This window comes from Malus domestica, chromosome 11 (assembly GCF_042453785.1).
Source record: "Malus domestica chromosome 11, GDT2T_hap1".
In the NCBI taxonomy this organism is placed as follows: domain Eukaryota; kingdom Viridiplantae; phylum Streptophyta; class Magnoliopsida; order Rosales; family Rosaceae; genus Malus; species Malus domestica.
In genome coordinates, this window is record NC_091671.1 from 30,838,854 (window position 1) to 30,854,727 (window position 15,874).

Consider the following 15,874-nt stretch of genomic DNA (forward strand, 5'->3'; position numbering starts at 1 on the left):
ACGGCAAGAAGAAGCTCATGGCGAGGGCGAGGTGTGAGAGATTGAGAGTGAGAAGGGTCGCGCCGTCGCGGGTCGCCTAGGATTCAAGACCAAGAGAGACAGAGAGTTTGAGAAAGACAGAGATGAGGCTCGGCTGCGCGAGAAGGTTACTCGGTTAGGGTTACACTGGAGGCAAGGAAGGGAACGAGAGAGAGAAGAGGGGAATGAATAAAAGGTGTGGCTGCTAGTGGCTAGGGTTAACTTAAAGGGTTTTGTTGATTTCTCAAAAAAATTAAAAAACTTTTCTGAAATGTTAGAGGCATGAAGGTTTGAACCCTTGCGCTGCAACTTGAAAATTTTCCCTGAAACCAACTTGGCAACAGGTTTTGTTTTGTTATGATTGTATGACTAAACTATTTATAATATTGAAACAAAATAATTAAATATATATATATCGGTTCGGTTCGGTTTCCGAACCTCAAAAACCAAAACCGAACTGACCAGATTCAGTTCGGTTTGGTTTGACAGTTTCGGTTCGGTTTGTTTTCGGTTCGGTTTTTTTTTGCCTCGGTCCGGTTTGGTTTTCGGTTTTTTTCGGTTTTCGGTTTTTTGAACCCACCCCTAAATGCTACCGCCGCCAGAAATATAAAAGTTCAGGAAAGGGACAAATGGGTAATTTAGTCATTCCACTACGACAATCCAAAAAGCAACCCAAAATGGAACCTGGGTAATTGATAACGCAGCAGACAAAGCGGGAGTCAATGGACCCCAAGCAGATAATCACGTTCCTTTTCTTAATCTCCACCACCGTCATCTCCGCCCATGAATACCTCCGACCACCGCCTCGCAAGGCCCTCCATTTCCCATGGAGTCGAAAATCCTCTTCTCTTCCCCAGCAGGTGAGTGAATCACCACCTTCTCGCTCCTCTGTTTCTGTCACTTTCTGGAAATGTCAAGATTTTCTGGGGAAAAATTTGGATCCCAACTCCACTTTCCACGAAGGCCGGAATATTTTGCTCCGTTTTAACTTGGGTTCTGTTTGGTTTGCCAGAAAATACTTTACTTTCTGTCTAATCTTTGTTTTTGTTTACCTTTTTCCTTGGTTTGGTATGTTGAGTAATATTTTTTTTTTTTTAACAAACGATATTATCTTCTCATTAAGATAAAAGAATTTATCTGAGTAGCAATAATATGGTTCAAATTCGTCTATGTCAATAATTAAACCTAATACCTCTCACTTGCTCTCAAACGCTTACAAAGAAAAATGAATACCACTAAAACGTGCTACTAAGTGGCTGTATGTTGAGTAACTTGATTCTTATTTGTTTATGCTTAGTTAATAGAGGTAGCTAGTGTAAGATTAAGAGAGCATGGTTGGAAATTGATCGAAATCAAGATGGGGTCGTTGTGTTGGTTCGCTCAGTGTAATGGTAGTTCTTGTTTGCGGTTGTGAGCTCTGTGGTAGTGTAAGATTAACAGGTGTTATTCCAAACTATCATTTTTTCAATCGTAGGCGAAATCCAGTTCCACTAAGAATCAAATTCATTCTGACCAAAGCGACCTATCTCGATTTGAGTCATTACCTTTGTCCACTTGATTTTTCTGTTATTTTCACTCAAACACTAGGTACTGAAAGTCATTTTGTGTTGCACCATGAGCTGCAGCACATTTTGTTCCAATGGCTACTTGAACCAGCACCATATAACCTCCCCATTTGCAGCCAATTTCAATACCTTTTCCCAGGGCCATGTTTGCTAATGCCTCTACCCAATTAAGCCTCGTAATTTCGTTTCAAGGCTTTGCCAATTATGACCATAATTCATGAGCCCTCATATAGCTGGATAGGGCAGAAATAAACATACTTCAGGTGAAAAGTTTTCTGGTCGATCAATTGACTCCGTGCGTTCTGTCTTAAACAGAAAAAGTTTCTAAGGTTTTTGGCTGAAGTACATGTGGGAGTGTTCCTTGAATTTCAACAAATCCTCTTTTATTCAATTAATTGGCATGTTAATGCGCATACACTGAATTGAAATTTGGAATTCTTGGATGTTATGATTGCATAATGAACATGATTATCATTGATAGCGACATAATCAACACGATTTGTGCTCAGGGAAAGTAATTTGTTAGGTATTAGGTCTTTGTCTGATATTTTATTGTTATTGACTCCCAATTTTACAGTTTTCTTCAGGGTTTATTAATTATTTACCCTAATATATATACATTTCTGCACAAATGCCTATTGCAGGTGCACGTCTCTTTGGCAGGAGACGAGCACATGCGAGTGACGTGGGTCACTGATGATAAATCTGCTCCTTCAGTTGTCGAATATGGAACATCATCTGGGACATACAGTTCTGTAGCTCATGGAGAAAGCACCTCTTATACTTATATGCTCTATAGCTCAGGAAAGATACACCATACTGTCATTGGGCCTCTTGAACATGACACCGTCTACTTCTACCAATGTGGAGGCCAAGGTCCTGAGTTTCAGTTCAAGACCCCTCCAGCTCAATTTCCAATTACTTTTGCTGTGGCTGGAGATCTCGGACAAACTGGATGGACAAAGTCAACCCTAGACCACATTGATCAGTGCAAATATGATGTGCATCTGCTTCCTGGAGACCTTTCATATGCTGATTACATTCAGTCTCGGTGGGATACATTTGGTGAGCTGGTGCAGCCACTTGCAAGTGCAAGGCCATGGATGGTAACCCAAGGGAACCATGAAAAGGAAAATATACCATTGTTAAAGGATGGGTTTCAATCCTATAATTCCAGGTGGAAAATGCCGTATGAAGAAAGCAGATCAAGTTCAAATCTTTACTATTCCTTCGAACTTGCAGGTGTCCATGCTATCATGCTCGGTTCATATACTGATTATGATGAGTATTCAGATCAATACAGGTGGTTGAAGGTTAGTTAAATCCTCTTCTCCTATCAGAAGGAATAGTCTTTTCTACACTAAGTAATAAACAGTATATTAGTAATAATCATTCTGATTCTTTATCAGTAGCTTCCTTGGATCTTGTAACTGTTTACGGTATGTGCCATCTGTTGGATGTTTTCTGTAACATTTTCATATAGGTCTTATATGTGTTTATGTGACATATTCTCATAGATCACACTATGCTTTGATTGGCTAATAGTTTTTTGGATGGGTGAACATGGCATGCCCTCCCCCCATGTGTCTTCGTATCTTTTGTCTTTGGAAACTTGAAAAGTTCAATGGTGGGTAGTAGGGATGGGCATTGGGTGCTAGGGATGTGGCGGTGGCGGTAGGTACCTGTGCTCATCCCTAGTGGCCACTAGTATCTGTGTATATGCCCAGTAAGTAAATGAACCCATTCTAACAATCCATCACAAAATAAGTTGGTACAGAAGTTAGGGATGGTCAAAAAATCTTCGGAGCCTCAACTGTGGAAGTAGAAACATATAAAAAGGCAATTTATTAACATAAATCTCGTTCTGGTGTTGTTCCCAGTGTAGCCTTTAGGTGCAGAAGGTTGGTTTGCTGATTAAGAATTGCCAATCTCTATCACAAAGCAGGCCTTGAACAATGAGGGGTCCATATTTGAATATACCAACAAGGCATTGTCTTCAAGTATTATTACTTCAATACCAGTTTAGATGTACTTTTGGAGTCGTTTACGTTCATCTTCTATCTTGCTTTTGGAGCTTTTTGCTTCTTTCACTGCCTCTCTTGTGTCAATCTTTATATAACATAACCAGTCATTCAGCTACATGTGTGACGGTTATTTGATGTCATTCTTGTGAAACAGGCTGATCTTTCAAAGGTTGACCGACAGAAGACACCTTGGCTGCTCGTGCTATTTCATGTTCCCTGGTACAATAGTAACAAGGCTCATCAAGGTGAAGGGGACAGCATGATGGCAGCAATGGAGCCGTTGCTTTATGCTGCCAGTGTGGATATAGTGTTTGCTGGTCATGTTCATGCTTATGAACGGACGGTATAGCTATGCTAATTTCGCATGTTTTTCTATAGTATAAATTGAGGGCACTCAATGTTTAATCCATGACGCCCTGTTTGACAGAAACGCGTGAACAAAGGAAGATCAGATACATGCGGTGCTGTCCACATAACCATTGGTGATGGCGGAAACAGAGAAGGGTTAGCTCACAAGTATGTATCTGTGCTCAAAATTTTCAAATTTCCAATTTTGGAAAATATAATGTTTTCTCGACTTTCATGTGCTTGGAAAAACAATCCTGAAATCGGTTCTCAATGGCATGAGATCTGGACATTTGAGTTTTTAATTCTCTATGATATACTATTATTCAGCACATATGAGTCTCATCGGCATTAGACTCTTTCAATTCAAACGTGGTGCTTGTTTTAACTGTTTTAAGTACTCCAACATTGGCGTTGGAAAAGAACGAAAGCTTCCACCCTTTCAATACAGAGTGGGGGTTTTTTGCAGTATTCTGAATATTTCAGCTGAAACAGCAGTGTAAAGCTGATTATATATTAAAATTTGATCCAATTTTTCACAAATTTACAGGTATAAAAGCCCATCACCTGAGTGGTCAGTTTTCCGGGAAGCAAGTTTTGGTCATGGTGAGCTGAATATAAAGAACTCGACCCATGCCTTATGGACCTGGCATAGGAATGACGATGACGAGCCTGTAAGATCCGATCAGGTCTGGATAACCTCGTTGGTTAGTTCGGGATGCGTTGCTGAGAAGAGACACGAACAAAGGAAGATACTCATCCAACCATAGAAGATGTAATCAAATCAAGTTTATCAAATCAAGGGGGTCTACATTTAAGATGAACTTTGTGCTATTTGGGCTCTCTCTTCTGGTTGGCCTCTTCGGAAAATTGGCTTTCTGCAGTTCGAATGTGCAAGCGCTTCTGTGTATGTGTCAAACCTTATGCATGCATGCATGTACCATATATATTTATGCAGTAGAATTTTCCCTGTATTTGTGTCATATGTAACATATATATAGTAAGATTATCCCTTTATGTTGTTCTTGGTGGTAAATATTATGTATTTCTGGTTATACATACAGAACTGAGGGTTCTGTTATACAAAACTTGGATTAAATTTTTACCATAAAAAAATGAAATTAAAAATTAAAATAGCTATCAAACTGGCTATTAAACAAAAAACGAAAAAAATGTGTGAGAAGTAACGCGAGCAATGAATAGGTCCCATCTTGGTCAAGGGTGGTGCTGTTTACAATAAATACTTGGATAATAAACTATGTCGTTTTAGGAAGAGAGACTGCCTCTATATGACTGCCTATTTTTGTAACCAACGTGTCTATTTAGTTTAAGTTATTTTGAATACAATGGTATATTTATACTAAGGAATGAGAGCATTGCGTTAAGTTGTTATCAAATGTTTGTTTCTCTCTCTTCCAGAAGACTTTTGATCTTGTTTAGTTTGTGTTTAAATTTAAAACTCCTATAGTTCTTTGCCCCATGAAGTTTATTTAATACAAATAAATATACTATTACTTAGTATTACAATCTAGTGATATTCTTCTTCACTTGTAAGCGAGAAGTCTTAGGTCCGAATCATGTGATTAGCGAGTTCACAACCAATTTATTCTCCTAACCCCTTAGTGTGTAACCGATAAATGAGGGGTGAGGAATTGCACTACGGTACACAATAGACTAGCCATTATAATTGATTTCAAACTCCTTATCCACGAGAGTCGAATCTAAGCCTTTTTACTTACAAATAAAGATGAATAATCATAGTTAGTGGTTGCCCGACAAAGTTAAACATTACATCTTATAATTTGCATTCGAGACTTCTTTAGAATTGAGTACCAAACCTGACTGCGCTTAAGCAACTGTGGATTTTTCATATCTATCTGTGCACTTGGAGTCTTGCTCTTGATCTCTCTTCCCCCTCCAAAGTATAATCTGCTCATCCTTGAACAAAAAAGGGATGCAAGGCGCTAGATCCTGAATATATAAGAAGAAAAAAAAAATTAACAAGAATGGGTTAGAGACCCCCAAGTACCACCAAACCGTCTAAGCTTAACCAATACATACCGTACCCTTAATTTTACGCCTATCCTTTTGCAATCGCTGGTACCAACATGCGTGCAGTCTTGTCTCACTACCTCTTCAGTATTGAAGGCCTCCCTAACTCTATCCACAACATTCACTTACACACCATTTCTAGCTGCATAAGAAAAAGTTTTGCTAAGTGACCACGAAATTTTTCCACATCCCATTTACTATTATAAACAACAAAGGAATGCAGACATCATCCAAAACATCCAACAATTAAAATTCACTTCCTAAGTTCCCTTATTTTAAGATAAGACACTTACTAAGTTTCATTAGAGGTGGACAATTTAGTCCTCTGTTTCTTAACTCCGTTTCTTCAAATGTCAAACCGTCAGCAACATTCTTCACAAGCTTTGGATATATCGGAGGATACGGCTTCCAGAGCATTACAGGTATCACAGATCGATTCTTCGGATCATAGTTTCTACCCCGATATAATATAAGGACATTAATGTGCCGGTAAATAATCTTCCCACCGCACTTGTCCTGCATATACACTACTATGCCCATCAGCCAACGACGGATCCACATAGGGACCTGGGAGGTCCCAGGACCCGTCTGCGATCCTAAATCACTGCTAGAAATTTTCCTGGGACCCCTCGTACTCGATCATGAGGTCTGTGCAAGTTGTAGGTTGTAGGTTGCAGGTTGCAGTGGCTGTCTTCTTCTCGGAGAAGATGACCGCGCACGGAGAAAAAAGAAAATAGGGATCCTTCCAGCCTCTCTCCTCCTTGCTTCTGCCATGGTCTCATCCATCGATGCCACCCACTTCTCCTCCAACCTTTCTCTGTCGTCTGGCGGAGCAGTACATAAGCCCAAATTTCCCCAAATTATTTCAACCACCTTAGTAATTTTTCTTATGGGTGAAATTTCCTACATAAGGTTAGTAAGATGGATATGATCTGTCATGTGTTGGTGAAATTTGGGGGTGGAGCTGCCATGGGGAGGGAGGTGGTTGGTGGAGGTATAGCAACTGTGTTCTTAGTGAGAGAGAAAGTGGATGTTTGGAAACTAGTAAAAGAGAAAAATAGTGTGTTTGGTTAGAAAGATAGTGGGAGTTTGGGGAAAGTTTTATTTGACCGGTGTTTTAAACTTAGTGGTCCATATTAGATAATCAATAACTTAGGTACTCCCTAGTAACTTATGAAACCTATGATTTTATAATTTGTAATATTGTTTTGCATATGATTTTTGAATGAAATGTTTTATATTGAAATTTTCAATGTTGTTTTTGTCTATAAATTTTTTGACCTTTATTATTGGGACCTCCTCAGTTTAAAATCCTGGATCCGCCACTGTCATCGGCTAATAATTTCCGAACAACGAAACTCAACCTATGATTCATTTACGGAGCCTGAGTTGAGTTCAAACCTCAAGGTGGAAGCAAACATTGTCCATGTCAATAGTTGGCACTCCCAAACACTTGATCCTCACCGCCTCGGCTCGCTTCCAATGGTTGTGGATATCATCTAACATGTTATGTGCAACTCCTCCCTTTCCTGATACAAAAATTTCTCATCCAAGTCAATGACTACAAAGCTTAAAACATATATAACCAGTTACATTTAATACTATAAAATGCCTGAACAATTTCAGAATCCTAAACCCTAAAGCCAAAAACCCTTACCCATACTGATTTTCCGAGAACAATCACTATGACGGCAGCCTTCCACCAGCTCCGCCGCTTCCTCCTCCGTTAGTGGGTCTCCGAGAACCCGTTTTCTCTCCTCTGCGACCCGGTCCAAGTCCACTTCTTGCTGGGCCGGTGCAACAGTGCCCGTCCATTTCCGATCAAGTCGACCGGGCCCAAAAGGAGAGAACGTGGGGGACTCTCGGTAAGCAATAGGTTCGACCGCTGGGTTGGTCTCCGAATACGAGTAGCTGAAGTCGAAGGGCAGGTCTGATTTGAGAGGCCGGGACGGGTCATTCTTCGGGTCCGGAGCTTTAGACTGAGTCAGGTTCTTTTTGGGCTTTGGGGGTTTGGAAACCGGAGAGAACGGAGGGTCGTATTCGTATGGATCGTCAGAGAGAGTCTGGGTGAGAAGGCGGGAGATGGAGAGGAATGGTTTGATTGGGTCTAGGGTTAGGGTTAGGGTTTTGTGAGGTGAGTGACGCCAATGCAGCAGAGTTCAGTTCGGTTTGGATGCTAACTCGGACTGGGTGTGTTGAAGAAATGGGTATAACAGTAATTTGCGCGTTGTAATGGAGGGATAATACCGTAAATGCGACGGCCACAGTTAAAAGAAATCCACATGTAATATCGAAACCAATGTTGATACATCTTCGTTGTGGAGAAAAATGTATCAGCACATGTTGTCGAAGATGTCGTTTTGATATGATACATTATAAGTACTCCAGGTATGCAACAAACGTCCGTTCTAATTTTGATTCAACATTCCCGACTACTCAAAACAAAAACGTATCAACATGTTACCGATACATTTTCGACAAGCACAACACAACCGTTTGTCATTGTGGCTTACCAGTTGGATTTTGACAAACCGAGCATAAATAATTGAAAAGAGTAGGCAAGAATTCATGGTTTTCAATTTCATTGATATCCATGAAACATGGTTTTACACAAACAGGTTCCTTGAAACACAAACCGAGCACCTCCAATGGCTTTCATCGTCAGGTTTCAGGATGATGTTGAAATTGTGTGCAAGAGAAATCGAGGACAAAACTAACCCGGCGAGACATTGCTTAATCTCTCTTCTTTGCATCGTATCTGGTCCTCGACCATAGACCTGAAAACATCCAAGAGGTTGTCCAGCCCCTCAGGGCTGTCCCCTACTGCCTTGAGTGCATACACAATGCTCTCAATGGTGGAGAGAAATCCCGGCTTCGGCTGAAGCCTCACTTCACTGTACAAGCTCATCTTGTCCACATTCAACTTCAAGTGCGGCAAGAGTTTCAACCAGGGGTTTTCCCCATACATTCTCTTTGCCTTTGACCATGTTCCATCCAAAACAATCAGATTCTTCACCTTAATATCCATCGCCTCAAGGTCCCCGACACTGACTGCTTCTTCAGATGGAAATAAGAGTACAGATCCAGGAGGAATCTCTACCTCAAACTCCACATACTCATCCAACTCCACACTTCCCTTCACCGGCTGCTTTTGCAACTTCCGTACAACAAACCCCTCTGCTAGTGCACCACGCGCATCTGCGATGTCTAAAATCGTATCAAATTTCAGATCCTTGCAACAAGTTTGTGGCATCCAATTATGCGAAAGTGAGCTAATGACGCCATGCTTACCAATGGTAGCAGTTATAACAGGATCACCATTACCCATTTCGATACCTTCAACCGCATCAAAACCTACATCAGAATCCCCGGATAATGCATCCAACGCAGTAGAAGCAGAAACCTCATCGACATTGCATTGCCCATCTACGTGCCTACCATCAGTGAAATCTGCACTACTGAATTCATGTTCTTTCTCCAAAAAATCTACATCCCCTATTCGGTTTTGCGAACTACTCATATCACCTAAATCACTACCAAAATTGCATTTCTCACTATCAGTCAAACTACTATTGTTTTTCTCTTCTGCCAAATTTGCAGATAACCCAAATCCCAACTTTCCCACATTTTCTTCCCCTGGGCTGAACCCATCACAATACTCAAAACCCAGCTTCTGGGTCTCTCTACTTTCAACAACTTCATCAAAACCTAAACTTTTCAAACCATTCCGGTCCGAACCCATTTGAGAAACCGAGTCCGGCGGCCGGATAACGAACCGGGATTCAAAATTCACATCAGAAACAGTAACTACACTGAGATTCTTGAGGCCTAATCTAGCAATTCTAGCGGAATTAAGTGGGTGGTTCTTTTCTAAGCTGTGTTGAAGAATGGTCACACTTACAGTGTTATGGAGCCCCGGGTTCTGAATCCGAGTGCAGAGGCAGAGCCGGACCGGTTTGGAGCACGATGGGCAAATGGGTCGTTTGGAAGCGGCCTGAGTAGTCACCATTTTTAGGGTTTGAGGAAGAAAGCAAGGGTTTTGGAGTAGTGAGCAGAGATTGTTGTTTCGGGTCCGAGAACCGAACCAGCGTCTATGTGTTCGAGTAGCCATGGTAGAAAAAGAAAACAAAGGTGATAAGACGACGAGTAGCCTAATGTTTTACAAGACGACGTCTCGTTTTATATATGATTATATAAAGTTATTTGCCGATTTATCCCTAAACTTTCACCTAACTTTCGATTTACTCCCTAAACTTTTAAATTGGAAAATCAAAGATTTAAACTAATTTTTTGGCCGGTTTCCCTCTTGTCGTTAGTTTTCCGTATATTCTATCCAAATTAACGTTAACTCTTATCATGTGCATACCATGCAACTCTCCTTTGAAAATAAAAACATCACTTCGCTAGACATTTAGACACAAAAACTATAGAATCACACAGATTTGCACAAGTCAACATTTTAGAAATCTAGGATTTTTAATTATTTTAAAGAACGAAGCGATCGAACTACCCTCACATGTTGTGCACATATTTTTATATAACGGAAATTTAGATAGAATGAATGAAAAACTAGGAAATCAATCAAAAAAATTAATTTAAATCCATATTTTCTAATTAAAAAGTTTAGATAAAAAATCGAAAGCTAAGTGAAGGTTAGGGAGAAATTCGGCAGTTTAGTCAAAGTTGTTAGGATAAAAGACTGTTTACTATCCTCATGTTTTGTGGTTTTCAACATTTAGTACATCAAGTTTTTTTCGTCTCAGATTCATACCTAAAGTGTAAATTTTGGGACAGTCTCATACATCCGTTAGTCAAACTGTTAAATCTACCGTTAATTGTAACGTGGCGCTATGATTGGACGCCACTTGTCATCCACCTTTTTTTTTTCTTCTTCCTTCTTCTTCCTTCTCCTGCAACTTTTTTTTTTTCTTCCTCCTTCTCCTTCTTCCTTCCTCCTTCTTCCTTCCCCTTCTTCTCCTTCTTCCTTCTTCTTCCTTCTCCTTCTCCTTCTCCTTCTCCTTCTTCTTCTTCCTTCTCCTTCTCCTTCTTCTTCTTCTTCCTCCGAATCTGGGGAATTTTTTTTTCTTTTTTTTTCTTTTTTCTTTTTTCTTCTTCTTCCTCCTTCCTCTTTCTTCTTCTTCTTCTTCCTCCGACTGTAACTTCTTCTCTTTTTTTTTCTTCCTCCTTCTCCTTCTTCCTTCCCCTTCTTCTTCTTCTTCCTCCAAATTTGGGGAAGATGAAGGTTTTTTTTTTTTTTTCTTCCTTTTTCTTCTCCTTCTTCCTTCCCCTTCTTCTTCTTCTTCCTTCTTCTTCCTCCAAATCTGGGGAAGATGAAGATTTTTTTTTTTCTTCTTTCTTCTTCTTCCTCCTCCTTCCTCATTCTTCTTTTTCTTCTTCCTCCGACTGCAACTTTTTTTTTCTTCCTTCCTCCTTCTTCCTTCCCCTTCTTCTCCTTCTTCCTTCTTCTTCATCTTCATCTTCTTCCTTCTTCTTCCTCCAAATCTGGGGAAGATGAAGATTTTTTTTTTCTTCTTTCTTCTTCTTCCTCCTCCTTCCTCATTCTTCTTTTTCTTCTTCCTCCGACTACAACTTTTTTTTTTCTTCCTTCCCCTTCTTCTCCTTCTTCCTTCTTCTTCATCTTCCTCAAAAAAAAAAAAAAAAAACCCTTCATCTTTCCCAGATTTAAGGAAGAAGAAAAAGAAGAAGAAGAAGGGAAAGGAAGAAGGAGGAAGAAAGAAGGAGACGGAGGGAGAAAAAAAAAAGGTTGCAGTTGGAGGAAGAAGAAGAAGAAGAAGAAGAAGAAGAAAGAAGAAGAAAGAAGGAGGAAAAATGAGGAATAAGAAGAAAGAAGAAAAAAGAAAAAAAAAAAAAAAAAAAAACTTCCCCAAATTCGGAGGAAGAAGAAGAAGAAGAAGAAGAAGGAGAAGAGAAGGAAGAAGGAGAAGAAGGGGAAGGAAGAAGGAGGAAGGAGGAAGGAAGAAGGAGAATGAGGAAGGAAAAAAAATTGCAGAAGAAAAGAAGAAAGGAGAAAAAAAAAAACGTGGATGACACGTGGCGTCCAGTTATGGCGTCACGTCATAATTAACGATAAATTTAACAGTTTGACTAATGGATATATGAGACTATCCCAAAATTTACACGTTAGGTATGAATCTAAAACAAAAATATACTAAATATTGAAAATCATAAACCATGAGGGTGGTAAACGTCTTTTACCCAACTTATATTAGAGTATTGAGTAAATTGTAGCTATGGTCCCTTAACTTTAACTCAATTGGAGTAATGGTCCCTCAACTAAAAATCCATTACCTTTGGTCCCTCAACTTATCAAAACGTGCAGCTATGGTCCCTCAACTAAAAATCCATTACCATTGGTCCCTGAACTTTAATTCAAGTGGAGAAATAGTCCTTTAACTTTAATCCAATTGTAGCAATGGTCCTTACAATATAACTCGTTTTGACAAATTTTTTGACATAGTTGATGAAAAGAACCATAATTATACACTTTGATGAGTTGAGGGACCCTAATTATATAAATGGTCATTCCAACATAGCTCATTTTGACAAAATTTTGACAAAATTGATGAAAATGACTATAGCTACACATTTTGATAAGTTGAGGGACCAATGGTAATGGATTTTTAGTTGAGGGACCATTGCTCCAATTTGATTAAAGTTGAGGGACCATTTGTACAATTTACTCTAGAGTATTAGAGGCATGAGCTTTCCACGCGCCAATACTGACGACAAACACAAAAGTCTCTGCCTGTGAAAAAAAGATCTTTGATTCGTGAGGGATAAAGATAAACCAGTGTGGTTTTTTCCCCGAGAATCTGAGAGTTTTCCCGGAAACCCAGTTGGAGAAGATGCACGATTTTTGCTTCACGATCCCTTACGGGTTGGTGCTGATTGGCGGAGGAGTTTTTGGATATTTCAAGAAGGGGAGCACGGCTTCTTTGGCTGGGGGCGCGGGCATCGGATTGCTCCTCACTCTTGCTGGATATATCAGTCTCAAAGCCTTCGAGAAGAAGAAGAACTCGTATCCTGCTTTGATTCTCGAAACGGGTACGATTTATTGGTTTTTTTTATTTTTTTATTTTTATTTTTAGTTTTAATGGTGTGGATCCCAGATTTGAAATGATACTTTACTGAGATCATAGGAAGTTAAAAGGGGAAATAAGTAAAAATAAAAAACCAAATCAGAATCCGGATCTTTGTTTGTTGAGATAAAAACATCATGGGATCACAAAGTAGGTAACTTTTATGTAGTTTATTTATTTGATTGCAGTAACTTTGCAGATGTTTATGTTTGAAAGCTGACTTCTTTTTTGAGGTTGTTTTGTTCCCTCTAGTAATCTGGATTCTGGAGGCGTTGTGTTTGTTTCCCGTTAAAACTGTTTCTAGGTTTGTAGTTTTAGCTTCGGTTTCTGTTTGTCGTTATGGAGAAGAACTTACATACAACTCATAGGCTAAGGTAACGGTATCCCGAATCAGTCACGCTATGCCGTGTGAGCAAGTTAAACACATGGTGACTGGTGATAGGCTTGGGATATCGTCACCTTAGAGTAATGCTAGAAATGCCAATGTAAAAATCCCAAAGCTTTGGTTCTCCACTGATGTCGAAGTACGCTATTTCTTTATGTCTAGGCTCATTCCAAGCAAGGTTTATTTATGTCATAGAACTAAACAGTTATGCCTTGGTCAATGCAATATGATTCGACCATGGTACGGCAATTTGAACGAAGTGGTTTTAGGTGTAATGTGCTCAGTGATCGCCTATCAAAATTTCAAGAATTTTAAGAATTGAAGAGATTAAGAAAGATGGTTTTGTATAAGGTCGCATTCGTTGTTTTTCTAGTCCTTTTTTCTGTTTTCATGTTCTGCTTCTGTTACATTGATGCTCAATCTGTGTGAGTCGTTGTTTTGGAACTAATTGATGCGCCTTGTAACAGTTTGTGCTGCCCTACTTACGTGGGTCATGGGACAGCGCTATCTGCATACTTTTAAGATCATGCCAGCTGGTGTTGTTGCCGGTATCAGGTGAGTTCAGATTAAATCTGCCTTTTTATGTGTTTCTCATGCTTCAGTTTGCTGGATTTTTATCTATCAATTATTTACTAGTGCACAGGAGCGTTTCCAAATTTTGTGTGTCATCAGTCTGTCAGGTGTTAGAAGTAACCTTATGCATCCGGTATGACTTTTATTTGTTGCATATGACTTCTTTCCTTCATTGACTCCCTTGTTTTTTATTTCCAACGAGTAAATTCCATTCCCGATGCATGAATATCTTATTTTCGTCCCTAGCTGGCATTAGCATAGAGTAAATGAACAAATGTACCTTTTTAATTTACTGGGATTAATCAGTTTGTGCACTGGAGGCATGGGGAACATGTGTCGATGTGGTCAGTGGTTTGTGGATAGTTAGTTCTTTCAAAGATTAGCAGATGTTATATATGGTTGTCTTTCGAGAATGGCCTATCTATAGCCCTTCAAATTTTATCGACGTCACTTTTTGGTGAAACTTGACTCAGTTGAATTTTCATCCAAATTCAAATCACACACTTGGATATCATATTTTCCGGTCAATCCACCCAATCATGTGTCCCCCCACTCACTGAACGAGTGAAGCTCTCCTGAATCATATTTTCTGTTGAAACTGTTTTAGCGCTGTACAATCAGTGCTATCGGAATATCATACTTGAATGATTAACCTTTTTCTGTCTTCCCGCATTCTCTGCTATCTGTGGTCTCTGCAGAATAGGAGGGGTAAAAGAAGTCGATTAGGAAATGGGAGAGTAATGAGAGCTGGAGTGGAATCTAATTCTCAATCCTGTAACCCTGTTATATGATTGGGCATAAAGGAGGGAAGGCGATGCGCCTCTATCAGATTATAAAGTCACATGTGGTTATCGTTTTGCAGTAATCGTATAGCGTTTCTATCATTGTCATGAATCCTAATTGTGGACTCTAATTTACCTATGATTAAAACCTTTAATTGGAGATCCTAACAGTTTCAATTATTCATAGATCTTCCTTTGTAACAGGATATATTCGAAGATTTTGACTCTAAACTACTCCATTTTGTTGCAGCGTTGTCATGACTGGATTTTATGTGTACAAAATTGCAACGGGTGGAAACCATATTCCGGCCAAGACCAAGTAATGGTATTTGAGGACTTACTGCCAAAACTTATAAGCTGACATATTTAAATTACACCCTTCCACTTCCACATGCCCATATTTGATGTTACCAAGCTGTTTGTCAATCCAATATCACTAGATACTGTGCTATCAGGTGTGTCAGTGTGTGTACAAAACGAAAGACTCGTCTGAAATTTGTCGAAATCTTGTTTCATTCATTGCCTCGTCCTTTGTTTACCGTACTTTTAATCGAATCAAGTGTAATAGACCCTTTGATTTCTTTGTTTAGCCAACTCTTGTTTAATGGTCGAGGGGAACAGCCTTCAGTGCATGGGATTATAACCCTAGTTTCTCATGAATTGAGGTAAAATTCTGCTTGTTTGAAAACAGGAATTAGATGGATGCAAGACTTTATTTCAATGGGAACCTCAAATGAGTCCTAATTTTACTTGGGCCTCGTTTGGTGCCGAGGATTGAATTAGATTCACTGTATGGATTAGCCATGAAGGAAACTTTTCTCTTCCACCGTAGTAGGAGGATTGGAAGCAGTCCTTTTGGCCATACTCTTCAAGGAATGAGCCTAGATTCTGTAAACCATTGTTTGACATTAACTAAACTCGTCCCTTGCCTCGCGCATGCCAACTTATGGTTGGAAAAACACAACTCTCTTGCAAATTCTACTATGCTCTGGTGTATAATATACACCTAATGAACAAAAGGGTGGATGTG

At 39.6% G+C, this 15,874-nt stretch overlaps 4 protein-coding genes across 7 annotated transcripts; 2 read left to right on the plus strand and 2 right to left on the minus strand.

Moving 5' to 3' along the window:
* Positions 1-652: 652 nt before the first annotated feature.
* Positions 653-4,973, plus strand: LOC114819628 (purple acid phosphatase 18-like). The gene is made up of 5 exons (XM_029088925.2): positions 653-878; positions 2,228-2,896; positions 3,762-3,950; positions 4,035-4,123; positions 4,503-4,973. The coding sequence occupies exons 1-5, from the start codon at positions 741-743 to the stop codon at positions 4,720-4,722; spliced, it is 1,305 nt and encodes a 434-aa protein (XP_028944758.1). The 5' UTR covers positions 653-740; the 3' UTR covers positions 4,723-4,973.
* An 812-nt stretch (positions 4,974-5,785) lies between these two features.
* Positions 5,786-8,121, minus strand: LOC114819782 (CRS2-associated factor 2, mitochondrial-like; the record flags this gene model as incomplete). The annotated part of the gene is made up of 4 exons (XM_070808489.1): positions 5,786-5,923; positions 6,019-6,146; positions 7,406-7,533; positions 7,662-8,121. Coding segments are annotated over 3 exons (609 nt in total), but the record flags the coding sequence as incomplete, so codon positions are not given.
* A 274-nt stretch (positions 8,122-8,395) lies between these two features.
* LOC103413238 (uncharacterized) lies at positions 8,396-10,154 on the minus strand. The gene has a single exon (XM_029088922.2). The coding sequence runs from the start codon at positions 10,113-10,115 to the stop codon at positions 8,718-8,720; it is 1,398 nt and encodes a 465-aa protein (XP_028944755.2). The 5' UTR covers positions 10,116-10,154; the 3' UTR covers positions 8,396-8,717.
* A 2,553-nt stretch (positions 10,155-12,707) lies between these two features.
* Positions 12,708-15,433, plus strand: LOC103448505 (protein FATTY ACID EXPORT 6-like). 4 transcript variants are annotated; one of them, XM_017335858.3, is made up of 4 exons: positions 12,725-13,069; positions 13,957-14,044; positions 14,126-14,195; positions 15,095-15,433. In XM_017335858.3, the coding sequence occupies exons 1-4, from the start codon at positions 12,871-12,873 to the stop codon at positions 15,203-15,205; spliced, it is 468 nt and encodes a 155-aa protein (XP_017191347.1). In that variant the 5' UTR covers positions 12,725-12,870; the 3' UTR covers positions 15,206-15,433. The 4 variants fall into 4 exon arrangements, with proteins under 4 accessions (XP_008385987.1, XP_008385986.1, XP_017191347.1 ...); XM_017335859.3 differs by having other exon boundaries at positions 14,133-14,195; XM_008387765.4 differs by lacking the exon at positions 14,126-14,195 and having other exon boundaries at positions 12,708-13,069; positions 14,761-15,433.
* The last annotated feature ends 441 nt before the right edge of the window (positions 15,434-15,874 follow it).

What these genes read in the sequence shown, in the direction of transcription:
- LOC114819628 (XM_029088925.2), top strand. Translation starts at nt 741, where the DNA reads ATGGACCCCAAGCAGATAATCACGTTCCTTTTCTTAATCTCCACCACC. An exon ending in CCTCTTCTCTTCCCCAGCAG is followed by an intron (nt 879 to 2,227) that starts GTGAGTGAATCA and finishes TGCCTATTGCAG; the next exon opens with GTGCACGTCTCTTTGGCAGG. An exon ending in ATCAATACAGGTGGTTGAAG is followed by an intron (nt 2,897 to 3,761) that starts GTTAGTTAAATC and finishes CTTGTGAAACAG; the next exon opens with GCTGATCTTTCAAAGGTTGA.
- LOC103413238 (XM_029088922.2), bottom strand. Translation starts at nt 10,115, where the DNA reads ATGGCTACTCGAACACATAGACGCTGGTTCGGTTCTCGGACCCGAAAC.
- LOC103448505 (XM_017335858.3), top strand. Translation starts at nt 12,871, where the DNA reads ATGCACGATTTTTGCTTCACGATCCCTTACGGGTTGGTGCTGATTGGC. An exon ending in GGTGTTGTTGCCGGTATCAG is followed by an intron (nt 14,045 to 14,125) that starts GTGAGTTCAGAT and finishes ATTATTTACTAG; the next exon opens with TGCACAGGAGCGTTTCCAAA. An exon ending in GAAGTAACCTTATGCATCCG is followed by an intron (nt 14,196 to 15,094) that starts GTATGACTTTTA and finishes ATTTTGTTGCAG; the next exon opens with CGTTGTCATGACTGGATTTT.